Source organism: Heptranchias perlo, chromosome 5, assembly GCF_035084215.1.
Source record: "Heptranchias perlo isolate sHepPer1 chromosome 5, sHepPer1.hap1, whole genome shotgun sequence".
NCBI lineage: Eukaryota > Metazoa > Chordata > Chondrichthyes > Hexanchiformes > Hexanchidae > Heptranchias > Heptranchias perlo.
Window position 1 is genome coordinate 38929616 of NC_090329.1, and position 20862 is coordinate 38950477.

Consider the following 20862-nt stretch of genomic DNA (forward strand, 5'->3'; position numbering starts at 1 on the left):
GTGTGTGTGTCTCTCTCTCTCAAACATACAAACACTCTCTGTGATATCAAGAATTTCACTAATTTTTGAGCTTCATTTTCAATGACATTACAATAGCTTGATTAGATTATAAACTTGTAATTAACTCCCTGATATTGTTTAGAATAAGTGATAACCCAAAGAAAAGGATGTAGTCACTGTGTAATAAAACACAAAGTTATTACCCTGAACACCATATTCTCTGAATATATTGAATTATTTCTTTTTCTGTAGATTGGCCACATTGAAGGAGACCCGAAGCGGAGGGGTGTATTCCCTGTGACATTTGTGCACTTCATTGCTGACTGAGCTCCCTTTAAGAAGTTGAGATAAAACAATTTGGTGCATGGTACTTCTACCCTCGGATCGCAAGGAAAGCATTGTGTTTAGTTCGATGGAACAAATCACTTAGTTGGAGAATATTATAAGTAACTAATTCTTAAATACGTATTCTTGTTAAAATATTTGCACTTTCAGTACAACAGGAGATTCATTATAAATTGTGGACTTTTCATGTCTGTTAATTTGCAATGGTGCATGTAGGTACTTGGAAATGGAAAGAATGCCAATTGTTCATGAGTAGTGAATAGCTTATGTCACTATCAAAAAGACATGTTGAAATCAAAATATATTGCAAGTATGTAGCATCAACTATGGAGCAAAGCTGGAGAACACTAGTACTGATGAAAAACTCTGATATGATATAATCCACAAATCAGGTAATGAATTTAGTAAGCATGCTGTTTGGGTGAACTTCATAACTTTCTTAAAGCCTTAAAACACTACTATAAATCTAAAATAGTAACACTGTTTCCACATTGACTTTTATTTAAACGTTGTAATTTCCATTGCAAATTAAATTTCCCTAACTGCATTCATGAACACAGACCCTCGTGTAAATATATGAATATTTTTCAAAAGGCAGCTAATGAACAGCATTAATACTCACAGTGGCTGTTCTTCAAATGGGGGAGGATTGGTGTTGGAAATTCAGATATGGTTATTAGGGGTCCTCTATGTATTTTGTACAGTCTTAGTTAGTGTTTTGTTGCATTAAACTATTTAACCAAAATGGTGTTTAAATCAGTTTGCAAAAAAATTCAAAATTTGTTGCAGACTTTATTTTTTTTAAAGTTCTGCACAGAATTGTCATTGATTTTTTTTATTACTAAAGGACAGAACTTAAAACTATTAAGAAAAATAAATGAAAAATGGTATACACTTAGTGCAAACCATTTGCAATAAACTTTCATCTCAAACATTTTTTTGCATTGACCTTACTGGCCTGTTATAAAAAGAAACTATTCTTTTAAAGTCTTAGATTTGTTTCATAAATGGTCAACATTTTTTTTTAAAAGGTGTCAGTCTGGCTTCCAATGCATAGGAATGAAAATTTGGAAAATATTTTGGGTTATGGTAAAATAAAAAATTGTAGCTTATCACTTTTAACTAAATGTGGCTGTAATTATTATCTAAAAGCAGAAATTATTAACTCTTGTATGTAATGTGAATTAATACTGAAGATGTTGACATCATTCAGGACTATTGCTTTCTATGAGTGATTAAAAGGACCATAAAAATCTCTAGATAGGATAACTGTTGCCATCTGCTGTCGTCATCTGTGAGTGGTACTTAGAGCAGAAAAAAAATCCTGTTTGAGACATGGTGTAAAATGGATACAAATATGACGAGCAACTGTATATATATATATTGTAAATGTTAAATCCTATAATACCTTTGCATTTCATTGCAGATTTGACAATTAGAGCATGTGTAATGTACTGTATATCCCAGTTTAACATTGGAGTTAATCCAGAAATGTAATAAACGGTTATTAAAGCATAGCCTGCTTCAGCAATGCAGATTTTGAAGATAAGGCCTAATGAATTTGCTATTTGTGAAGGAATACTGTATAAAATCTGATGATCAAAATATGTGTTTAAATATCCATCCGTTGCATCAAGATAAGGCTGCTATAACTGTTAACAATCATTTTGTTAATCAATAGATTCGGTACAGATGAATTTCATTCTATTAAATTCTAAATTTGTGAGACTCGCATGTGTGTTTATCCACTTAATTGCCCGTGGAAGTTCCTCTGCTATTCAGATCTTCTGATTTAGAGGACTGGACTATCGGCTTACTTTGTGCACTTTTAGCACTGAAATAAGCCCAGAAAAATCAAAATTTTGAAGTTAAAACTGTTGAGGATGACTATGTAAAACTTTTTTTTGAATGTACTACAATTTGAAACTTCAGATCGGGATCACTTTAAAGATATTGACTTGAGCCCAAACTCATTGTAATAAGGAAAACAGAAAAATATTATGCACTTAGATCATTACCAGCATATTCTTGTTAATCTTGCTCTACAGAAATGTTCAATATCTAATAAAAATACCATCTACTTCTACAAAGCTTTATATCTGTGGGTTAAAATAAATCAACAACATTTAATTCATGGCCTTCAACGCTGAGGTAATAAATAGTTTAGGCTGAGATTAATTGAGTTTGTACAAGTCATTTTCTTTGTTGAGTGCATTTGGGAGGTGAAATACATGAACTGTACAAGGCTGCTCTGAAACTACAGTGACTGCTGGGTTGTTTTCTTGCTACACTAAATGCAGTAATCATTTAACACAAAGACATACATGTTAAAGTTATCTTTGAGCATTTGCTAACAAAAAACATCATCCTCTTACTATAAATGTAGCTTGGCAGTCATTTATTTGAATAACCTATTTTCAGGATTGAAGTTGAAAACCGCCTGGACAACATTGTCATTCCACAGACAGTTCAGTTAAACTTTCTCTCTAAAATTTGAATAGTAATTGATTTCCAAAGTATTAAAAATCATAGTTTATTTGTCTCGTTTCTTTACAAACTAACAGAATACCAGAACTCCACCGTATGAACTGGGATTTAATCTGCAACTTTACTAGGCTATTTGTCACCTTAATTGGCTGAAGGAGCAATTTTCCAACCTTTATTGTCATAATGTAGATGATACTTCATTTTATGAAAGGACTTTTCCTTTCTATGATCATTCAAATGAAATACATTTTGCTTGGTTGATGGCAGGCCACACAAGTTATTTTGTCACCTCTGTGGCAGCACTATTAATAGGAAGTAGAACAATTCACTTGTCTGCATTTACTTGTAGCAACTTACATTCAATCTGGTAATATAAATTACACTAGAAAATCTTATAAATAAGAGTATGCTACTTCATTGCATGCTTAGTTGAAAGGGCAAGGAATACAATGCAATTTACTTTGATAATAGCACTGACCTATACAATATTCATAATGTATTTGGCTTGAAAAGGCAGTATTTATAATTAAGACTTGCTTATTTGAGCTGCTACTGTTAGTGCTGATATATGTACATAAATTCAGCATTATGCAGTATAAGATTACCAAAGTTACTGTATGAAAATATTTCATTACTGGTCCAATATTTAATAAGAAATATTGCTGTACAAAGCAATGCTTCATGATTGCTGCAGGTTTAATTACATTTCAGTGATTATTTGAATTTTCTGAAACTTGTATTTTCTTTGATCCTGGAGTAAACTTAAAATCTGTGAAATTGGGGACTTGCACAATACTAACAAAAGTCCATTATTTCTCATTTTACTGAAAACATTGAAATGTTGACAACTTCAGGCAACATTAGATCTCAGAATGTATAACACTGCATTAGCTCACAGACGTAAGGCAGCAATAGTAGTTGCAAGAAGTCAAACATAACCAAAGAATCCATATCATAAGATACTGTCAGATTTATCGTTTAGCCAACCATCACATCAGGATTTCTCCGAGGAAAGTGCTGAATCAAAAGCAGTGGACAGGACTTTGCAGATTGTTTGAGCTTGTTCCTGCAACACAGAAGGACTGCATAAGTCAAATCACAATGTATGTTTAATTATAATTTTATTCAAAATAAAAATTAACTGTTCAAGTTATTAAGGCAGGATTCATTTTTAGTTTTTAAAAATCAGAAGATATAAACTGATTAAACACATTAGAACTAGCCAAGTCTCATGCTTGATAAGTTTGCCAATTTAAGCCAAACATTAGGCTAGCCATAAGACTTATTACAAAATATTGCTTTGCTAATGAGATTGAAAAATTGTGATTTTACTAAAACGTGAATTATATTTCAAAAATTTGTAATGGGAATTAGAGTAGGGAATTTGACACTAGCCTCAGTCATTCTGAGGATCACTTTGTGACCCAAATTATGGCAATAAGTAACACGATTGAAATCTCTTCAATGAATATTAAGCCTATAAACTTAACTCATGAATATGCTGTCTTCAATGGATCGAAGGCCACAGCATAATCCAATTAAGCCAGCTGAGCAATTTCAGCCTTTTCAGAAGGGAATGGCTCATAGTGGAGAAACCAAGCCAGGGCTTATCTTTGCTCTCCAGGATGATCCGAGAGTAATGGGTGGCTTTAGAAGAGGAAAGCAAGGGCCTGCCCTGTACCGCTTGATGTGGTCCAGTGAGATCTGGTGATGTATGACTGCCAGTTGTGAGCCAGCAATGCTGAAGTCTGCGACCCTTAGACTTGAGGGAGTGAAGATGGAGACCATACCAGGAGGAATTACTGGGATGGGAAATGATGAAGATTTTGCAGAGGACAAGGCATCAAAGGTGGAAGTGAGAGTGGTTACACAAATCAACAGCTGCAGAGGTAGTGTGGCAAATGGAGGGCCAAAGGCTAGCCAGTTAAGAGTTCTAAAGTTTGGTTGTAAGTGACTTGGAAAGTTTTTTTTCCCCCCAGGAACGGACGCAGTGGATGTGTGGCGTGGGATGCAAGGAATTAGTCAGAAATGGCCTTGTCAGCCTGAGGATCATTTTTGTTTGGTTTCTCTCATTCAAAGCACACATTTTAGTCACCTGTTCAATGAATAGTATAAACAAAAGGGAGAGTACAATAGTGCTAGTAAGGCAATAACTTTCATTTGTTAGAAGTGGCTGATGCAGCCTCTAATTCTTGTGTTGATTTAATTGTTGAAGCACTCCTAATAATGAGGTTATATGGTCAAATGTAAAACTCAGAAGGGGGGAAAAAAGACAGTTACCAAGCCATTTCTCACCAGGCTATTGCACTGATACACGCAGATGCTATACTCATTCTGGTTTGCATCGGTGGTTTTTACAGCAAGGAGGCTTTTTCCCATCCCCAACCCATCATCATAACAGATCATTCGCACTATCAAATACAATGGATGCCTGTGCAAAATGTCCTGCCAAAAAAGAAAAAATGTTAATAGAATTTATTGCATTACATGTATTTAGGTGACAAAAGGAAATTTAAAATTTTCTATCAAGGAGACCCGAGTGAGTATTTTTTAAAAATTGAACCCGTGACCCGAATTTATTAGTGGAATGTTTGAGAGAACATAGGCTATTTGGTCTATTGAGCCTGTTCTGCCATTTTGTTTTAAGCCGTGGCAGCTCTATTGTTTTAAATGCCATTTCCGCCATATAGTCATATATCTCATAATATCCTTCCTTAACAAGCATCTGTCCCCCTTTTAGAGGCCTCACTTAATTTTGCATACAGTGCCTTCTAGGGAATTGTATTCCACATTTTCACAACCCATCGGCTAAAGAAGTTTTCCTGGCTTAGCTCTAATTCTAAGGTTATGTCTCTTTGCTCTCGATATTCCTACTGGAGGGTCAAATACATTATCTACTCCCTCAATTCCATTCATTTTTAAACATCCGAATCAGATCACACCTTAAGCTCCTCACCTCCAAATATAACCCAAGCTTGTCCAGTCTCTCGTGATAACTGGGTTGAAGTGACCGAGCTATCACACTAGGAATTAGTTGCTGGATTTTCTCCAAGACCAATGTATCGTTACTGACGTGGGATGCCCAAAACACAACTATTCCAAATGAGATCTCACTTGTGCTCCATATAACTACTGTAGTACTTATTTGCTTTTATATTGTAAACCTTGTAATTAAAAACAGCCTTCCATCAGTCTTTTAAACACTTTTGCCTCGGTGAGCTGCTTTTAATGACCTATGTACCTGGACCCCTAAATCCCTTTATGGATCAACCATCCCAATGCTTCCCTATTTATATTCCCATCTGGCATTCTTAGGTTTAAAGTATACTACCTCAGCTTGTTACATGAAACTACATCTGCCATCAATCTGCTCCTAGCTTAGTATGACACATATGAACGAGAGAGAGATAGAAGCTGGGGATCTGGGGAATACCTGTTGTCCCTGCTCACTGGTGTGACCATGTCCTTTTTATCTCAACATTCTGCTCCCTACTTCCTAGCCAGTTTCTTCTATCCATGCCATGAGACCCAGTTCCATTCGCCTCAATTTTAGTTAATAATCTCAAAGAACATTATCAAATGTATCCTGAAAATGAATGTATAAAACATCCATTGACCCTCCTCCTTCTTTGACAGCACTTCCCAAACCCGCGACCTCTACCACCTAGAAGGACAAGGGCAGCAACCACATGGGAACACCACCACCTGCATGTTCCTCTCCAAGTCGCACACCATCCCGACTTGGAAATATATCGCCGCTGGGTCAAAATCCTGGAACTCCCTTCCTAACAGCACTGTGGGAGAACCTTCACCACACGGACTGCAGCGGTTCAAGAAGGCGGCTCACCACCACCTTCTCAAGGGCAATAAATGCTGGCCTTGCCAGCGACGCCCACATCCCATGAACGAATAAAAAAAACACCTCCTGACTATCAAAGAACTCTATTAGGTTCTTTATTAGACACATGCTGACTTTCCCTAATTAGCTTATTTCTTTCCAACTGCTCATTTGATGTGTCCTTGATTGATGGATACAAGCAATGTTCCCACTACCGGCATTAAACTCAGTGGCAGGCAGTTACATGGTATGTCGCTCCTTTTTTGCATAAATGTGTAACATTTGCTACCTTCCATTCCTCCAGTACCATTACTAGTTCAGCAAACTAATGCATCCTTAATTTTCTCTCACTTTTATTTTTTAATACCCCTGGATAGAGTCCTACTTGAGCCTGGAGATTTGTATGTCTTCAATACCATTATTTTATCATCTTATAATTTTTCTGTTTATGGTGAAATCTGCAATTCTCCCCCCTTTTACTAATTTCTAATTTTCCCTGTACTTCTAGTACTACTTTTTATGGGTGTCATTGATAGGCAATAAATACTGCCTTATCTCCAGTCGCCCTGAGGCCATGTAGAATCAACTACAACTACTGAAGTCACATATAGGCCTGGCAGGGGTTTCTTCCCTGAACCCCAATAAATTACCAGATTTATTGAATTCAATTTTACATCTTGCCATGGGATTTGAACTCATGATTTACTGAACAAAATCCTGGCTTCTGGAAAGGAAACTTCAGTAGATTTCATCTTCTCTTACCACTTTCAACATCTGAATATTGTATTGTAACATTGTCTCAAGCAGAGCGTCAAACTGACTCTTAACTGACCATGTTAGAATTCAGTAAGAACACATGAACTGCGCAAGTTCAGCTTTTTAGATGTACTTATTACATTCAAATAACTGAGGAGCTAGACAGGATTCACATTATTTACGAAAGGGGAATACTATTAACAAATCTCCCATCAATGAAAAAAAACTCCACCTGCTCTTTAATTGTAAATGCAGCAAGTAGTTCAGAAGTTTGTTATATGTAATTTAGTTTACCACTGTGCACCTGCAGAAGCAGAGGACCAAGAGCAAGATGTCTATTGGCCTTGACCTGGAAATGGTACATGGGAGCAACAACACTTGCTATAAACGTAGGTTGTTGGTATATGAGAAAGGGTAAACCTTCAGCCAAAAACCCTTCCAATTTTTTTCTAAACAAAAATGTGACTTTTGTAAAGGTGGAATCTGAACTGTGATGTAATCAAGCACTTGCCTCTATTTGATTGGCTGTTGATGTTAATTAGCAGGTAGAGGCGTAAACTGCTTTTGTGCATTTGTTGGCTCTTCAGCTAATCACAGTGATGTTTCAGTCCAAGGGTATAAGAAATAGTTATTTATTCAATTGCTCAAAGTGGCACTTTCAATACTTAAACTTTTTATGCAAAATTGCAGTCAGTGGACAACAAATTATGGTGCATGTGGCAAGTGTAAAAATTCATGGGACTTGTCAGAGGAGGTCACAGATCACTTGCCCTGATGTTAAGTGATTTCTGTTTAAAATGAGCATCTCTTTCTCTCCTGCCTCTTTTAAAGTTCCTCACCATTACAACAAAATTAGACGGAAACATTACAATACTCACAAATTGATCGGAGGATGCAACTTTGATACCATATTTAGAGACACATAAAATACTCTCCTCTTCTGATGGTGTAAAGGGTAGCTTTCCATATTGCTGTAATGGAAAGAACATGCACTACAGAGGAATCTGCCATTTTACCAAACTAAAACATATGGTTTAATATACAGTAATTCTTGATACTTTTGTATCAAAATGAACAAACAACGTGAAAATATCATGCAATAGTAGGAAATCAAGAGGGATGGACTTATTGGACCCCATAGTTTTTTCCTTTCTTACAAAATGGGTAGTCACTCCATTGTTAGTTTTGAAGAGATAACAGTAGTGGATTTTCACTGCAGAGTAATTTCTAGTTAATGAAGACAATAGACATGGGATCTGATGGTTGTTGGTGACAATTTGGCTGAAATCCTGTCAGCTTTTGGGCATAAGCAGTAGATTCTTGTGGTTCTGGCATGGAAAAATGGAAAGTCATAGGCGATGGACTTCCTAGTTAATGGAACAAAGAAAACTGTACAAGTCTGTTAGAAATTGCAGAATATGTTCACTTGCAACAATTTCTAAAACTTCAAAAGATGCCTCTGACTTTAGAAAAAGAACGGATGTCAACTTGATGGGCCAGTGGTACGACACAGAATTTGCTTACAAGGAAGGTGGGGTGCAGCAAAACCAGTAGGTAATGAAATTATGTATGCAAAAGAAAAGTGAATAAAAATGTTTTTTCACAACAGATAAGTTAACTGCCATTCTTTAAAATTCCATTATCTTACCTGTGCCAAATCAATATAATTAATCAAATCTTGTGGTCCTTGAAGACATTCAAATAAACTGGCTTTTAAGTTTTCAATAGCACCTAAATACTTCACTCGGAATTCAGTGCATGTGTCAAAGTTACTATTACTCTGTCCTGTAACAAAAGCACAAAAACACAATTTGTCTACTGCCCAAATAATTGAGTAGCAATAATTAGCTGATATTTCCTCTAATTAATCTGGGCATACTGAGCTTTAGCTTATCATATTAAGCAGTATATTTACCATTGAACTATCAGGGAGTTCACAGCTTTTTTATAAATACCTTCAGCTATTTATCAAAAAGGTACAGAATTACTTTGTGCACCATATATTGACTTTTAAAAAGACAGAATCCATACTCCTATAAAAGAATTAGTAATCTACTTGGGGGGCATTATGCACTATAATTACATTCATGCAAGATTAAGGTTAAGTTTTTGAGAAAAAGTAAAACGCTGACAATTTGATTTTTTATTTGTAATTCACTCTCTTCCCTCCCATTTCTGATATATTGCTTTATCAGATGAATGAGCATTCTGGACATCTAAATGAAGGTCAGTGTTGCTCCCTCAACTGACCCACCAGGAGGTCCATTTGAGTGAAGCAAAAGATTTTTATTTCTTGATAAACAATTTTTAAAATATCTATTCTGTATAAAAATACAACTAAAAGCTAAATCTGCCACTGAAATTTTCAAACAAGACATGTTTAACCTTAGAAGTAAATACTTAAGTAAAAGTGCTGTTGGTCTGCATTTATTAATCACGTTTTTTGGTTGAACCACATTAAAAGCCTCTGCACGCAACATTAGTTCTAAAATGCTTTATGCGTAGGCCTCTGAGAGAATAATCTGTCATAAAATGTTAATCATAAGGAGCAACTATAAATGCTTCCAGAAATTGGGTCCCTGGAGGAGTCAGATGGTGCTTTGCTTGTCCTGGTTTTAACAGAATGGATGCACAGGGAGCACAACAGGCAGTACAATTATATCCTAGGGGAAGCTGAGATTGGAGGCTAAATACAGCTATCTCGAGTGACAATGACAAAAATTTAGGAGAAAGTTGCTTCCCTGATCACTGATGAAAGCTATGTAGCACAGAGAGACAGGGAAAATATTAGGAGAGTAAGAATGTTAAAATGTCCCCATTAACAGGGCATTAAATATTATTCTAGGAGAATCTGCTTTGTCTTCCCACTGTTCACCCATTTTCATTTTGTCTTCCTTCTGCAGTCTCAAGTCCTCTGTCTTTCTTATTCCTCATTTGATCTGTTTACATTACTCTCAGCTGAAAAATTCTCCCAAATGAAACTTGTCCCAACTTTCTGTTTCCAGCAGGGGTCACCTCATGTTTCCCCACCCTATTCTGGAGATATGGAGGCCAGTTATAGCAGCAACATTCCCCCCCGCCCCAGCTGAGATTGCCCAACTTAGTACTGAACTAAAGTGGGACCTGGGATCTTCTATTCTGTATGGCTTGGGGATCACACATCATTTGGAGCATTTACCTGCTAAACCATCAGGAGCAAGACTACCAGCAAATGATCTGCTTAAATTATGATAGCGGACAGATCTAATTCTGAGAGTCTTCACAAGAGCTTTGGAACAATCTAAACAGTGGCATCTTCATATCAACACATTGCTATAGTGATAATTTTTTTTTAAAAGTCACAAATAAAACATTTGTAGCAAAATTATGGTATGCTTGATCGGCCCACTGCTATTTCGACTTATTGATAAAGCTAACATACTAGCAGCTAGGGTCTGAGATCATCAAGGGTCTTTCTATATTACACATATTACAGTAACTCTGGACTGCCATTTACAGTATAATGAAAAAGAGAAGAATTTTGCAGTACAATACCTGAACTCTTTGTGGAGTCTGTATCAAGACTAGCCACTGTACTAGATCTAGAAAGACCACCCAAACTGGAATCTACTGACTGAGAAAAGCAAACACACAACAGACGTCAAGAATTTTAAACTGATAAATCCACAAATGCTAAATTTACTATCTGGGTAGTGATTTGCACTTCCACACAAGCACCTTAAGGGTTACCCTTTACGATCAGAGCATTGTCTATGCAGGGTATTTAGGAAGACATACGTGAAAAGAGAATATGAAGATTGTCCCACTTTTAAATAATTCATCTGACACTTGCATTAGGGCTAGATTATAAAAATATAAATGAGAGAACTGAATTACCAGTTTCAACAGCACAGACAGAAAATGTCAATGCTTAGTGTTACAAAGGTCAAGTAGTAAGTTGAGCAACGGCTACACATACACCCCTGAAAAACCCCACGAGATAAACTTTGACAGAGGAAGAGGTGGAAATTTTCTTTTATATATTCGTTCATGGGATGTGGGCATCGTTGGCGAGGCCGGCATTTATTGCCCATCCCGACTTGCCCTTCAGAAGATGGTGGTGAGCCGCCTTCTTCAACCGCTGCAGTCCGTGTGGTGAAGGTTCTCCCACAGTGCTGTTAGGAAGGGAGTTCCAGGATTTGACCCAGCGATGATGAAGGAACGGCGATATATTTCCAAGTCGGGACGGTGTGTGACTTGGAGGGGAACGTGCAGGTGGTGTTGTTCCCATGTGCCTGCTGCTCTTATCCTTCTAGGTGGTAGAGGTCACGGGTTTGGGAGGTGCTGTCGAAAAAGCCTTGGTGAGTTGCTGCAGTGCATCCTGTGGATGGTACACACTGCAGCCACAGTGCGTCAGTGGTGAAGGGAGTGAATGTTTAGGGTGGTGGATGGGGTGCCAATCAAGCGGGCTGCTTTGCCCTGGATGGTATCGAGCTTCTTGAGCGTTGTTGGAGCTGCACTCATCCAGGCAAGTGGAGAGTATTCCATCACACTCCTGACCTGTGCCTTGTAACATGGTGGAAAGGCTTTGGGGAGTCAGGAGGTGAGTCACTGGCCGCAGAATACCCAGCCTCTGACCTGCTCTTGTAGCCACAGTATTTATGTGGCTGGTCCAGTTAAGTTTCTGGCTAATGGTGACCCCCAAGGTGTTGATGGTGGGGGATTCGGCGATGGTAATGCCATTGAATGTCAAGGGGAGGTGGTTAGACTCTCTCTTGCTGGAGATGGTCATTGCCTGGCACTTGTCTGGCGCGAATGTTACTTGCCACTTATCAGCCCAAGCCTGGATGTTGTCCAGGTTTTGCGGGCACCGACTGCTTCATTATCTATGGGGTTGTGAATGGAACTGAACACTGTGCGATCATCAGCGAACATCCCCATTTCTGACCTTATGATGGAGGGAAGTTCATTGGTGAAGCAGCTGAAGACGGTTGGGCCTAGGACACTGCCCTGAGGAACTCCTGCAGCAATGTCCTGGGGCTGAGGCGATTGGCCTCCAACAACCACTACCATCTTCCTTTATGCTAGGTATGACTCCAGCCACTGGAGAGATTTCCCCCTGATGCCCATTGACTTCAATTTTACTAGGGCTCCTTGGTGCCACACTCGGTCAAATGCTGACTTGATGTCAAGGGCAGTCACTCTCACCTCACCTCTGGAATTCAGCTCTTTTGTCCATGTTTGGACCAAGGCTGTAATGAGGTCTGGAGCCGAGCAGTCCTGGCGGAACCCAAACTGAGCATCGGTGAGCAGGTTATTGGTGAGTAAGTGCCACTTGATAGCACTGTCGACGACACCTTCCATCACTTTGCTGATGATTGAGAATAGACTGATGGGGCGGTAATTGGCCGGATTGGATTTGTCCAGCCTTTTGTGGACAGGACATACCTGGGCAATTTTCCACATTCTCGGGTAGATGCCAGTGTTGTAGCTGTACTGGAACAGTTTGGCTAGAGGCGCGGCTAGTTCTGGAGCACAAGTCTTCAGCACTACAGCCGGGATGTTGTCAGGGCCCATAGCCTTTGCTGTATCCAGTGCACTCAGCTGTTTCTTGATATCATGTGGAGTGAATCGAATTGGCTGAAGACTGGCTTCTGTGATGGTGGGGTTATCGGGAGGAGGCCGAGATGGATCATCCACTCGGCACTTCTGGCTGAAGATGGTTGCAAATTGTACAAGCAACTCTAGCTTTGGCAAGATGATGCTGTGAATTAAAAATGTCGGAGTGTGAAATTTACTAAATTCTGTTAACTTAAATGAAAAGTTGATCTTTCAGTTATAAACCTCTTCTCCCTGCCTGAGCTACTACACGGCTTTGCTGAGATCTCCTGTTGCAGTTCCGATGGGTCACAAAAATTACTCCCAACATGTAACACATCCTAAATTTGTAATTGCTTCCTCATAACAACAAAAATAAAAACAAAGTTACAGGCTAATATCTGACCAGAATACATTTTGTTGTGGCTTCATTTGTAATCAGGGTTCAGCAACCTGTCTGGCCATTAACAGATACGGTGGCCTTTTCTCCTGAGGAGGCTCTTCCCCCTTCCCCCCACAACAAAATTCTGTTGCTGTATAAAAATTGACAATTGATCAACTTTCTGGTACTGTCACACAAGACCAACCAGATTTAGCTTGTTCCTGCCTAAATTTCTTGTTGAGATCTGGCCTTCTCTTTCCCCTGCTATTAATAGACAGAAAGCAACAGACCATTTCTGATTATCACTAGCAAGAAATCTCACCCTTCATGTTTAATAATACTTGAACATCGCCCAGTCTCTTGGGTGTAAGTTTGCATGTTACTGTTGTTACAGATTAGCAAACTTAAATAAAGTCCAGTTTAAACTTAAAGAGGCTAATTTCTCTACAATGCATTTTAGGCTTAAAACTTGGGATAAGCTCCTGGAATTTGAAACTTTAGAGGGTATAAAACCATCCACTACCTTGAGGAGTGGTAGTGGACTAGTATTATTGACCATCCCACTGTTTCAGTGCCTCAGCTAAACTTGAAATTTGGTAAATTTCAAACAGAAGCCAGTGAGCAGATCGAACACAATGCTTCTTTGTATATTATTTCAGGAGACATTTTGTTTTTGGACGTATTATGTGAACATAATTTCCAGGATGTTCATTTTTAAAATAATGAAGATTTTGTCAAAGTCATTTCATACTTTTAAAAAAATACAAGACAATTGTAATTGAACTAGTTTAAATTTTAAAAATTCCCCAAATTTTCTGCAGAGAAACATTTCCATCAGTGCCCTGTGGTACCTTGCTCAAATGGCTGGGTCTAGGCAGATTAGTCATCCACAAGGGCATCTCAGCCACAATCAGGCCTGTCCTCATCTGGAACCCACACACACATGTATTTTCCAGCAAGGATCACTAGATGAAGGTGCACAGGAGTGGAAATCCAAGCTGATTTATATCTCCCTTGCCCAGGAGTGTGGAGGTTAATTGTAGCACCCCAAGTGATCTCAGCTAATTCAGCACAGACCCTTTCTGCATGACTCAATGCCACGCCGGCCAATGCATCTACCCACAAAGGCACTGAGGTAACAATGCATACGAGACCTCCAGTAAACTCAATTTCAAAAGGAAACAAAATTGAGAAGAGATGGTCACTTGGCAAGTTAGGTGAAAATTCAAGATTTTATTTTGAATAAAACAAACATTAGGGTCGATAAGTGTTACGAGATTGGAACAGGAGTTAATACTTCAGGGGGAAAAACCGTATACGCAACAGGTATTACAGAAGCAGTGCAAAGGTAGATTACAATATGTACATATAATTTACATGTAAGCAAGGAACACTGACAAAGGTTTTGTGTTAAACTATTGACTGGAGATATTTGAAACGGTTATAGGTTAATAGATAATATCCTTGAACCACGAAGAGATGCTGGGTGGAAGGATGTGAAGCAACCTTTTAAAAAGCTTTGAGCAGATGACGTCCACAGCATTTCTTTACGTGTGGTCTGAATATTAATATAAAGCAGTCCGTTTTACTGACAAACATTGTCAACAGATGAGAAACATCTGTAATTTTTGTACCTTTTTCCATATGTAATAGCAACATATAAATTAAAACAAGGATTTCTGGCTTTGTGTCTTTGGTAACATCATAATCAAAGCCTGATAGGGTATACCTTGGCAATGAAAACCTACCTTGCTTTTAGTGCTGATTTCGCTACCTTGAGAACTGCTACTGCTGTGGCGTTTCTTTCCTTTCCGAAACATTTCTCACCATTTTATTTAAACCAGATAAACCTGTGAAACAGACAAACCATCCAAAAAAAAGTCAGTCATAAGACAGTCTTTACACATCATCCTACCTAGGATGAAAATCATTTGGAAACCACTGATGATACCCAACTTATACCAAATGTTCATAAATGTGTATAAAGCTGACACCTCTGACCATAGAAGTGGAAGTGTGCCCTCAATGAGGAGTGGGAGAAGGTGCAGGGAGACAGCCTACTCAGTCTCCATTTATACAAAAGAAATGTGTTGAACTCTCTCTACAATGTTCCCATCATTATTCACAAACCACAGGAGAGCATGTAGGGCTATAATATACATCTCATATCATTGGCAGGCAGTCCCAAGCTATGAGCTCTCTGGGCACTGGTCCAACAGTGTACCAGTTCTCCAGGATGGAGATTCCCCAAATAACTTTATACAGCATGTGCTGGGATTCCTACATTAACACGCACAAGTTCACAGCCAAAGATGCTTCACAGATGTGTGCTGGTTTGATGAAGGTTCAATATTTCCACTTGGTTCATTCTATTACTGAACAAATTACTAATTTACTATATCTGTTCTATAACTTGTATCTAAACATCTGCCTTTCTTAAAAATATCAGCTAAGCGCCCATTACTCTCTGAACCATATAGAAACTTCTTTCAGTGGCACAAAGCAGTTCAGTAAATGAGGAGAGCTGTGATGCCCCAAGCTATAGTCACAATGTTATGGCAATCATGTACCACTGTATATACACAGCTTGCTGCACATACATCCCCCTCAACATCTTATGCTTGCGTCATAACTTCCACTTTTATAAATCCTTTCTCAAACAAACTGCTTTTCAAAAAAAGATGTCTGGTTGCAATACTGAGAATAAGTATAAGGGATAGATGATCAAATGATAGATCACTGTGATTCCAGCCCATTAAGAATGTCATCTTTGGAATGCAGACTGGTTCCAATAAGTCATCTGGAATATTCCCAGTAAATATCCATCATGTTGTTAGTGTGGATTGATATTCTTTGCAGTCCTGAATGCCAATGCTATAGCAGCCAGTAATAGGTGCTCACATCTTTCCATTTCTCATGGCTCTAGGATTTGAAACCAGATGCAAAAAAGTTCTTCCTCTTCCCCACCCCCAAAATTCTAAAAACCATCAGGATAGAATTCTCAAATGCCAAAATAGTCACTTTTATTTGAGTTTCAGTGAGAGAAAAAGGGACAGTTTTTCCATCTCCATAACGCCTCTTTTTGAGTGTGAGCAAGCAGGGCATTAGGATCAGAAACATGGGTAGAGATCAATTACACTAGATCTGAGCCCACACTACAAACCACATAAATTTACAGCTGCAAAACCAAGCATCGGGGTGGATTTCTAGAGGGATAGAATTGAAAAGCAGAGAAGTTATGTTAAACTTGCACAGAACCTTGGTTAGACCACACTTGGAGTACTGTGAATAGTTCTGGCTCCCATATTATAAAAAGGATATCGAGGCACTAGAGAAGGTGGAAAAAATATTTACTAGGATAATACCAGAACGGAGAGGTTATACCCATCAGGAAAGATTGAACAGGCTGGGGCTCTTTTCTCTAGAAAAGAAGACTGAGGAGGTCACCTGATAGAGGCCTTTAAGATTATGAAAGGGTTTGATATGGTACATATGGAGAAGATGTTTCCACTTGCGGGGGAGACCAGAACTAGAGGCCATAAGTATAAGATAGTCATTAATAAATCTAATAGGGAATTCAGGAGAAATTTCTTTACCCAGAGAGTGGTTGGAATGTGGAACTCGCTACCACAGGAGTAGTTGAGGTGACTAACATAGATACATTTAAGGGGAACCTAGATGAACACATGAGAAAGGAATAGAAGGATATGCTGATAGGGTTAGATGATTCTCATTGAATTCTCAATTTCATTGAAGCATATAAGATTCTGAGGGGGCTTGACAGTGTAGATGCTGAGAGGTTATTTCCCGTGGATGGCGAGTCTAGAACTAGACGGCATAGTCGCAGGATAAGGGCCATTTAAGACTGAGATGAGGAGGAATTTCTTCACTCAGAGGGTTGTGAATCTTTAGAATTCTCTACCCCAGAGGGCTGAGGATGCTGAGTCATTGAGTATATTCAAGGCTGAGATAGATAGATTTTTGGACTCTAGGGGAATCAAGGGATATGGGGATCAGGCAGGAAAGTGGAGTTGAGGTTGAAGATCAGCCATGATCTTATTGAATGGCAGAGCAGGTTTGAGGGGCCGTATGGCCTACTCCTGCTCCTATTTCTTATGTTCTTATGAAGTAGGGAGGGAGGAGGCTCGTGTGGAGCATAAACACTGGCATGGACCTGTTGGGCTGAATGGCCTGTTTCTGTGCTGTACATTCTATGTAAAAAATTAATGGTGCAGGTAGATCCCACCAATTTTTTTTATTTGAACATAATAATGCTGAACAAATGGTATTGTTGAGACATCAATACCGTTTTCTAGCGTCCTTCTGTCAGGAATACACAGCTTCTCAATTCTGCCCTTATAAATTGGCCATCGGCTGCAACTTACAGTTGTTTTTTCAAAGTGTTTTTTAGGAATTCCTCTTTATTTGTTTATTTGGCAGAAGGAGGAACCACCATTGCTCTTCCAAGTACATAGGCAACGTCAGACTTAACCTGAACTTGTTTGAGAAATATGTATATGGAGGCTACGTTCCACCAGACAGGTTGTGACAGTTGCAAGCTGACCTGCAGCTATTCCAGGGCAGGCACTGCTGCACTACAGTCAGCAGCTGTCAAGATCACGTCAGCCCTGAACATTTTTGCCCAGGCTCATTCCAGGCTATCACAGGGTACAGCAAACAGTATTACAGAAAACTGCAAAAAGAAATGTGTAGATCTGTAATAGTGAGGACTATAACATTCAGTCTGGTAGCACAGTGATTAAAGTTTGTTTCATTACACATATACAGTGTTTGTGTCTGTTTTTCAGATGGCCACTCACCAACGTTATGTCTATAGGCTTAACAACTCTCCTGCATGCAGTAGGAGATCGCAGTCTCCCATTCTTCTACTTCAAAACTACAATGTCCCTACTTCATAACAACATAAGAAATAGGAGCAGGAGTAGGCCATACGGCCCCTCAAACCTGCTCCGCCATTCAATAAGATCATAGCTGATCTTCAACCTCAACTCCACTTTCCTGGCCGATCCCCATATCCCTTGATTTCCCTAGAGTCCAAAAATCTCTCTCTCAGCCTTGAATATGACTCAGCATCCACAGCCCACTGGGGTGGGGAATTCCAGGATTTCTCTTGTTTTCCTTTGCTGGAGAGCAAGACAAAAGAAAGAACGCAAGAGAAAACATTTGTAAATCCAACAGCCAAGCAGGCTATGAAAAGGGAAACAGAAAAAAAAAGAGTAAGGAAGGCAAGCAGACAATTATATTACTGCTGCTTTGTCATTGCCAGCTGCCCATGTGATGGATGCAGCTTGCCACTTTATGTTTTTGGTGTACGTTAACACCTCAAATACAAGGCTTGTAATTGAAAATCTCATACCTAGGATTTGCCCAACATTATGTGCAATACATGTTCTGCAGTTGGATATCACAATGTCATGAAGGGGGTCTTGCTCTCTGTCTGGACATCCTCTCAAATCTACCAGTCACAGGTGATTCTTCCCACTTATCCAGCAGCTTTTTAATGGACTTACCTATTTCTTTCTTTTTAAAAAATTCTCAATGTTCACCTCTCAAGGAGCTGACAGTTGCTCAGGTGCAGTTCCACAGGTCCTAGCAGCCCTTGGTACCTCACTAAAAGTGGGCATACTAAATTGTGAACCCACAGAGTGAGTACTGTACTGGTAAACTATTGAACTACAGGGATATCACAGCCAAATATGATGCTAGCCTCACCCAATGTCCACATGTGCATCAGCTCACTTGGGCACTGAACACACAAAAATGATGGGCAGGGAAAGACCAGCTGATCCACCAAGCCTGCCCCACACCATGATGGCTGGAGCATCATGACTAGACACTTTCTACCCCTGACTCTTTCCCTCCCCCCCCCACCTCATGAAACCTGGGAGAGGGAGGGAAAAAACAGGGAAAAATAAACTCTGGAAAATTCTTCTGACCCCCTCAGGCGATCGAAACCAGTCCAGATCATCACATGGATCATGCGTTCGTTATCGGTTAGTCCACTTACCTTCTTTACGATGCGATCTCTGCCCGGTCAAGAACCAGTCCAGCTCTCTTTTGAATGCAATGGATGGAGATCAAAATTTTGAATGATTTTGCCCTGTCCTAGCCCAGGGTGACTCAGCTCAACTGAGCACTACTAGCACTGCCCCAGCTGAAAATTGGCTAACCAACGAACCTGAGCCATTCTGATCTGTATGGCTTAGTTCCACACTGGGTAGTGTGGATAAAACAGCCGTCAAGGAAGCTCTGATCATCTCAATATTAATTTTCAGTTAATCTGAACACATATCCTTAATGGTCTTCCTTGAAACACCTATGTTTTGTGATCACAATTACAGTCCACTAGCCTCATAAATGGGATTGAACTAAATTCCCAACAGTTAAGTAAACGAATATTTCTAACTGAAACCAACAATGATTACTCTAACAGATTCTATATTTTGATTATATTGTCAAATTTTAATGTTAAAAATACTGACGATCAACTGTAAATCCATTTTATACAACGTCTGCTTTACATAGAACCCCCATCAAAGAAACAAGGAGTGTTGGAAGATGCCAACACATTCATTTGTAAAAGTACAGAAATGAAAGTTAAATGTTTTCTACAGGCTGAGTATAAAAGAAACTGTATTTGTTGCTTTTAGTTGAAGAACATTTTTACAGCTAATGCTCACCATCAAGGGGGTTAATGAGCATAACGTCGTGTCACAGCGAACTGACACTAACCCAGCAGACCCAGCAACACATTCACACCAACCTGTGTCCAGAAACTGTCTCCAACCCCTCCCTTCCTGCTTCCTTTCAGACTCTGTCCCCACCCAGTCAACCAACACAAACACATCTGTTGTAAAGTTTATAGGGTGAATAACATGAAAAGTACTTTTAAAATCTTTTAATTATAAAACTAATTACCTAGTGAATTCATGGATTCTTACAAAAAAAACCCCATTCTGCACAAGGTTTAAGTCTTTCTCCTTTCCCTTGCCCTGAATGATTCCTCTTGAAGCTCTGCGAGTGTCTCCGTTTGGTTCGTCCCCAGTCTGAGGGGAGAGGGTTTCCGGCCGGGGACATTTAGCGGTGGGACCGGAAGTGCCCCCGCGCTGAGTCCATCATGTCGGCGAAACGTAAAGCGGAGAATTTCGTCCCGGCCGAAGAGAGCGACCAGTTACTGATCCGCCCGCTGTGAGTCTCCGCCCCGCCCCGCCCGGAGTGTAGGATCCCCCGGAATAAGATGCTGCGGTGACACCCGACAGTCGGGTCTCCGGCATCACCGACCGGAGAAGCAGCTCCAGGAGACCCCTCATCACCCTCACCCACATCATCACCCCCCAACCCCCCACCACCTCACCCCCCAACCCACCATCATCACCCCTCATCACCCTCACCCCCCATCACCCCCCAACCCACCACCACCTCACCCCCCATCACCACCCTCCCCCCCCCCCCCAAC

At 39.6% G+C, this 20862-nt stretch overlaps 3 protein-coding genes across 7 annotated transcripts in view; 2 read left to right on the forward strand and 1 right to left on the reverse strand.

Moving 5' to 3' along the window:
- The window catches only part of asap2a (ArfGAP with SH3 domain, ankyrin repeat and PH domain 2a), a 216825-nt gene extending 214061 nt beyond the window's left edge, over positions 1–2764 (forward strand). The window contains exon 28 of the mRNA XM_067984242.1: positions 253–2764. Coding sequence (XP_067840343.1) covers positions 253–327 — 75 coding nt within the window. The 3' untranslated portion in view covers positions 328–2764. The remainder of the gene's footprint in view (positions 1–252) is intronic.
- Positions 2729–20578, reverse strand: itgb1bp1 (integrin beta 1 binding protein 1). Of its 5 annotated transcripts, none has more exons than XM_067984246.1 (7): positions 20325–20578; positions 15134–15235; positions 10961–11039; positions 9075–9211; positions 8305–8397; positions 5113–5277; positions 2729–3898 (listed from the first exon to the last, which is right to left on the reverse strand). In XM_067984246.1, exons 2-7 carry the CDS (start codon positions 15203–15205, stop codon positions 3827–3829), a joined length of 618 nt encoding a protein of 205 aa, XP_067840347.1. In that variant the 5' UTR covers positions 15206–15235; positions 20325–20578; the 3' UTR covers positions 2729–3826. The 5 variants fall into 5 exon arrangements, with proteins under 5 accessions (XP_067840347.1, XP_067840348.1, XP_067840349.1 ...); XM_067984247.1 differs by lacking the exon at positions 20325–20578 and adding an exon at positions 20087–20182; XM_067984248.1 differs by lacking the exon at positions 20325–20578 and adding an exon at positions 19414–19456.
- cpsf3 (cleavage and polyadenylation specific factor 3) overlaps positions 20487–20862 on the forward strand; it is a 30790-nt gene continuing 30414 nt past the window's right edge. The window contains exon 1 of the mRNA XM_067984244.1: positions 20487–20594. Within this exon, the coding sequence (XP_067840345.1) occupies positions 20524–20594 (71 nt within the window). The 5' untranslated portion in view covers positions 20487–20523. The remainder of the gene's footprint in view (positions 20595–20862) is intronic.

Excerpts from the sequence above, each read along its gene's own strand:
- itgb1bp1 (XM_067984245.1), bottom strand. The coding sequence starts at position 12,982 with ATGGGCCCTGACAACATCCCGGCTGTAGTGCTGAAGACTTGTGCTCCA. Across the intron at positions 8,398-9,074 it reads ATTATATTGATTTGGCACAG|CAATATGGAAAGCTACCCTT; the intron begins GTAAGATAATGG and ends TTTCCATTACAG. Across the intron at positions 5,278-8,304 it reads TTGCATCCTCCGATCAATTT|GACATTTTGCACAGGCATCC; the intron begins GTGAGTATTGTA and ends CTTTTTTGGCAG.